This window comes from Loa loa (genome assembly GCF_000183805.2).
Source record: "Loa loa unplaced genomic scaffold supercont3.51, whole genome shotgun sequence".
Lineage (NCBI taxonomy): Eukaryota > Metazoa > Nematoda > Chromadorea > Rhabditida > Onchocercidae > Loa > Loa loa.
In genome coordinates, this window is record NW_018108231.1 from 120,511 (window position 1) to 126,928 (window position 6,418).

General features: G+C 31.9%; 1 protein-coding gene across 1 annotated transcript; it reads left to right on the top strand.

Moving 5' to 3' along the window:
* Positions 1 to 561: 561 nt before the first annotated feature.
* Positions 562 to 6,418, top strand: LOAG_04986 (NKF2 protein kinase; the record flags this gene model as incomplete). The annotated part of the gene is made up of 13 exons (XM_020446734.1): positions 562 to 672; positions 1,054 to 1,197; positions 1,466 to 1,547; positions 1,933 to 2,090; positions 2,368 to 2,501; positions 2,677 to 2,850; positions 3,089 to 3,255; positions 3,478 to 3,599; positions 3,999 to 4,099; positions 4,384 to 4,513; positions 4,692 to 4,850; positions 5,234 to 5,344; positions 6,225 to 6,418. The coding sequence occupies 13 exons, from the start codon at positions 562 to 564 to the stop codon at positions 6,402 to 6,404; spliced, it is 1,773 nt and encodes a 590-aa protein (XP_020302961.1). The 3' UTR covers positions 6,405 to 6,418.

Here is a 6,418-nt window from a genome sequence, read left to right on the forward strand (position 1 = left end):
AGTAGAAACAAAATTATTGTGTTTTTGTAATTTCTGTCTCATAAACATCTCTTCACCCATTTGTTTTTATTCTGGACTCTTTTCTAAAATATCCCAAGGTAGATTTTGTTAATACATTTTTTTTTCCTGTAAATTTTGAGAGAGTTCAAATTAAATTTGCTCTATACGCCTAGGAGATGTGTATTGCAGTTACTGTAATTTGATGGTAATTTCGTTAATAATGGATGTTTGTGTCGAAATGATACACATAATTTAACCTAACCTGGTATTTCTTAGATATGTATTTCTCGATTTATTTTGGATGAATTTAGTCAAATAAATTTTGATTACAAGCAATATCAAGTTATTCATACCGATTCAGACAATCCATGTATGGATATTTCTAAGATACTTTGGTACTACTGAAGCTATACTACAATGAATGACGGAATGTGTTTCCCTGTAGTATAGTATCAATAAAGATTGATCCGAAACGGATTAAATTCCAGTGGTTACGCTATCATCTTGTCAAGAAAATCTAAATGATTATGTCTTTTTTTTGTTTTTTAGAACCTTTGGAAAATGCGAAAATTTCGGGTGCCATTACGTTTTCTGCTGAAACGATCCGGTACTGTAATTCTGCGATATGGTCGGCCAGTGTTAAAAAGTGAAGTGCTTGGTCGTGGTTTAACGGTTTGCTTCCTCTTATATCCGTTCTTTTTTTTGAGTTTTGTTAGCATTTAAATTTTAAATTTAAAAGGAATGGGTGAGAGATTTTGATTTCAGCGAAGCGAAGATAGAAATAGTTTAATCTGTTTTTTGGGTATTATTGGGGAAGACGTGGTAGATGAAGTAAAAAGGTATTTAAATTTTGTATGTTACTGACGAAATATCATAATATCATTGATCTGCAAATGGGACCTTTCATTCTTTTCAAGACTATGCGCTATCTGTCTCAGTTTTGTTAGTTAAAGATGCCATATATATATATATATATATATCTTTTGAGTTAATATAAAGTATGGAATATCTTTTTTCTGAATCCTTTTTCTGTTATTCTCATTATTTTTTAAGCTCTGGGGGCGAATTATAATACGACCGCTTGCGTTAACAGGTTATCAGAAGAACTGGAGAAATAACCATTTATTAGGTATTAATCGGCGATACACTTCTCTATTGAAAATTTATTCTAACCTTGAAGTTTCGGAAAGGATTAAGGTATATCACTTTTTTATTTATACTTATCAAGAAGTAAAAAAAAACTATTTAATTCATGAACCTGGTTATGTATAAGAGGATTTATCAGCGATGCGGGAAGAATAGATTTGTCAGTTGTAACAGGTCTCAAAAGTACTTCTAGGGATTTGTTCTTATTGATTCTATTTGAAATTTCCAGAAATTGAAGCTTTTTCTGGGCAATTTTCTCACTGTCAATTGCCTTTACATTTCTTTGTTTCATTAATCTAATGGATTGTAACCTTTTTAGAAGTTATTTCTAACAAACGCGAGATATAACAGCGGATTGCGAGCTACGAAAGTACCCAACAGACTTGAGGATTATGAAATAGGTAAAGTACTATTAATACATATTACTGGAACAGTTCTAAATCTGACTGTCTTTAATTCGTCATTCACGCTTGTTCTTTGTTGCATATTCTTCTCTACTTAAAAATTAAGTAGTAGCAGTAGAAGAAGAGGAAACTATCTTACATCCATACCATCCACTGATTTCTTTAACTATAGTTTAGATCGTTTGAATGAATTTTATGCTGGGTAGGAAGCTGGCTTTAGGAGCTTCTGCTTGAAACTTATCCTTTTTTTTCACATCTCTACGTGAAACCTAAATATTTCTCCTAAGGAAACATTTGAATTCACTTTCGGATATCCAGTTTTCATTTTCCTTTTGAGTTGTCTAATCACTTATACTCCCGAAGTTTTTGGTTTTATTTATAGGTAGCAATATTGCTTGCGGTTGTGATGCTGCCGTATATGAAGCGCGTATACGTAAATTGGAGAAAGCTGAGAGGCTTCCTTCCAGTATTTCTGCAAATTTACCCTTCACTTCATCTTTTTTGGAAAGAAAACAGTCGGTTACGGAGGATCCTGTTGTCGTTAGTTTTTTTTTTTCCTTTCTCTAATATTTTTAACTACTAAGTCTTTAAAAAGTCTTGTCAGCGCAGCAGTAAAATAATATGTTTATCTTTGAATATCCAAAGTGTTCGAATCCGAGGATTTATAAGATTTACAATGCTCTGTACTGAAATGCACTTGTTAATAAAATATATTGTTTCAACGTAGTTATTTCTTCTTTAATATTCGTTTTGCAAGTTTCTCTAAATTGAAAAACAAAAAAAAAAAAAAGCGATATTTTATGACGCATTACAATAGGCATACCCATATGCACTGAAAATAATGTATAATTATGAATTCGATGCATCAGAAAGACATCTGTGGATGGATATGGGTACCGAATTAGTGCCATTAATCGAAAGACCTCCAGAGCTTACTGGTTATATGGCCAAGTGCGTTAGCTTTTCCCAGTTAATTCGTATGTTCCTTATTTGAAAAGTGTGTATCATGAAATTCATATTAGCTTATAAAATGCATATTGGTTTTTCATTAAGTATAAGAAAGAGTTAGAGTCACTTGATAACACTTTGCATCTTAGAGGATATTGAAAATTAAAAATTTTTGCAGTATGAGCTTTTTGCCGCATGCGCATCCGAATATAGTGCAAATGTATAAGGCATTTACGGACTGCATGCCAGTACTGGAAGATGCTCGACGTTTATACCCGGAAGCTTTGCCAACAGCTGATTTTTATGAATTAATTGTTGATGAACCGAGAACTTTATTTATAGTTATGAGAAGGCAAATAACTTCCGGTACTTCAGTAGGTTGCAATATTTAATGTTCTTGACCTGACTTTTATATAGTATTTCTATTGAATTTTTTGCTGATATTGGCCTTTTGCTTATTTTATAATGAAAGTGACGGGTCAAAAAAAAAGCGAAATTCTTATTTTTTTTTAGATGGGAAAATTTCGTTCACTTCTATTTTCGGAATCGTATTACCAGGAATTTAAAAAAAATGATGCTTCAGTTTTCAGGTACCGAATGACCTTACGAGAGTACGTACTTACGCATAAAAGAAATTATTGGTTTGGTAAAGTTATGTTTGGACAACTCCTGGAAGCAATTGTTTATCTCTACAGTCATCGAATCAGTCATCGCGATATAAAATCAGACAATATTCTACTCGATTTTGACTCCGATGGCAAATTTTTCATTGATTTTTCTTCTTCTTATTTAACTAATCCTAAAACTGAAGTACATCGGAAATTGTATTTTTTTCAGTGAGAAATTAGCACCCCACACTTTTATTTTCAAGAAAAAGTACTCTTTTTAAACGGTAATTTTCTTATATTGTAAAGTCGCATCCAGGAAACTTCTTCCCTTGTCTTTCAAATATACTATAAGAACAAAACAACCTATTTAGATGATGTTCCACATTTGGTATTGAGTGATTTTGGTTGCGCATTAGCAACGGGAATCTGGAAAGTACGTTACGATACTGATACAGTCTATCTTGGAGGAAATTTGGCACTAAGAGCTCCAGAAGTAATGGTTTATTTGATGTTCGATCGTTTCTTCAAAGAGTTATTTAACACTGAAATTTTTTACGATTGCAAAAAGTCCAAAATTTAACAATTTATGATATTCAGTTGTCATCTCTTTCACATATCGCTTGAAGTGCTCCTCACATAATATATCATCCAGTATGATTTCATATAAAATCTTTTTATTGATGCTGTCCAACTTTCTTCCCTTTCTAGAAAGATTGGTATCTCTCATTTAGCTTCCACTGAGTTTTGAAGTTGGAGTTGATAATGGTATATTAAGATAGTAGTGCTCCCAATATCTTATTGTGCCAGTTTTAATTTCACGTAACTAATTGCTGTTTCTCAGAAAATTAGTTCCTTCGTTAAGAAGCCTGATGAAAATATATCAAATTTCCAGATTCGTTGTGCTCAACCAGCTCCGAACAATTGGGTTGATTTTCATATGGCAGATCTTTGGGCTGCTGCTACAATTGGATACGAAATTTTTACCAGGCAACAGTTTCTTTTTAAAACTAGCGGATTAACTGACATACGAATTCAAGAAATCCAAGCAAAGTGACTCTATATATCCTATATCACCGTCATCAGACATGCAACAGTGATTATCAGTCGTATAATATGTAGAGGGAATTTTCTAATGCACTGTAAACTCAGAAATTATTACCTAAATTTAGATTGTATTTTCCCAAATTAGTTTATGGTTTCTTGCAAAAACTTTGCCATTTAGATTATTCAAAATTCTTCGCGAAAGGAACAAAATAAAACGTTTAAATTATTTGCAGAACAAATCCATTCTACAGTCGTATGAGAAGTGATCAATATGCGGAATGCGAACTACCACCATTGCCGAAGAAGATGGATTGTTCGGTAAAAGCGATTATTCGAAGTATGCTGCAAATTGATCCGAATAAAGTAATGCATGTTTTAAAATGTTCATAAAATTACAGAGGTTGAGACGGCTGGTTGAGTTATATTCTCATTTATCCACAGTCATAAAGATGATTAAATAACAATCTCTATAAGGGTAAATTGTGAATAGACGTTAACTTTATCTATTTAAATTTGATTACATCATTTAAACACTTTTCAGCGGCCAAATCCATCTGTTGCGGCAAATGTTCTTAGTATATCGTTATTTCGCTTTGGTCATAATTTGCGGGAACTCTTTGATGATTGTGGTTTTGATGAAACACTATTTGGCGGAAAAATTAACGATCTGAAAAATGCTGCAAGTAAAACTCTAAAAGCGGTAAGTATTATCAGATGAAATGTTAGAAAATCAAACAGATAAAGTCGAGGGCCAACTACTGACATAACTTGAGTCTGATTAAATTATTCGAACGAATTCGCTCAGCCGATGATGAAGTGAAAGTAGGTTGAAATGTGGTAAATGTAGACTTGATGGTTGTTATATTATCTGTTCAACTTAATGTTTGACTCCTTGATAATTTAATGTTGTAAAATTGGATTTTCTAATTTTTTAAATTGGTGTTAAAAGTCATATCAAGCTCTTGAGAAATATTACAGCAGTATTTTAATAAGTAAATTTTCTGCCAAATGGAATTCTTGAAACTTGCATAGGCATCATTTTCAAAATATTTCATCAAGTTGATTTTTTCTTTTTAAATTTAGCTCGAAGAAAAGGTGATAACATCAGTGAATGATTTCGTTCTTCTGTTTGCTGCGGAGACAATATTGGCTCGAAATATTCATCCAAATGTAATCAGTACAGCGGAATTGCAGGTTGTTACTTAAAGTTTGTCAATATGAGAATACTTGAATTGGCAATGGAGACTTTTCTCTTTGTTGCGGTGACAGTTTGATTTGAAGTATTCATCCAAAGTCAGAGCTAGTTTTTCCTTTTGAAATTTTTACTTCCTTGACTCAACTGAAAAAATATATTTTGTATGACTAAAGTTCTGTTGAGAATTGATAAATAGTTAAAATAAAAAGAAATATTTGCTGAGTCAGTATGGCATTGATTAACTGTAATGTGGTTATAAGCCGAATAATATACACTCTTTTTTACTTCAACAAGCCTTATTAATCTAATTATATGATGTCAAGGTTAAGGAGTAAATTGTAATGAAAAAAGGAACGGAGATTCCGTGCACAGAGAAATGTGATTAACTGCAGTTTCATGTCGCATATAATAAAGTTATGAATATATTTCGATTTTGACAAAATCGGAAGTTCTTTTTTGATTTGCCCGAATTATTTAAGAAGAGACGTGAAGTTATACTAAAAGAAGTTCAACAAAAAATTATTCCGAAATACATATAAAGAGTTATTTTAGAAAAATACCAAAAGACTTTTCAAACTAATCACACGGAATTCCCCGTCATAAACATAGAGGTCAATTTTAATGAGTTAGGTGCATCGAAATTTTCTAAAGCAAATTTTAAAATGAAAGGAAAAGTTAAAAAGTGAATCTCATAGTGTTTGTCAAATAATGCTTCTTTCCACAGAATCGGAGATTATCTTGCAAAATTTTACTTATTTTATACTGTAGTACGCCTCACATATTGAAATACTTGTTAAAGTAAGTTAAGCATAAGTTCTTTCGTTTTTTCTGTTTTTTTTTTTTTGTGTTTGAAGTGAATAATTATCACTTTACTTTCAGCTGCGTGCAACATTTCTTTCTCGAATTGATCACGAATGTATTTGGTCAGCTTTAAGCTATTTCTACAACAGAGACAATTTATCAGGAAATCATCCGACTGTTTTTACTACAGAAATGGAAGATTTAACATTTGCAGCTGGCGATGCAATAAATTCTGTAAATAATCTTATAAACCCATAAATTTCTCTGCTTTT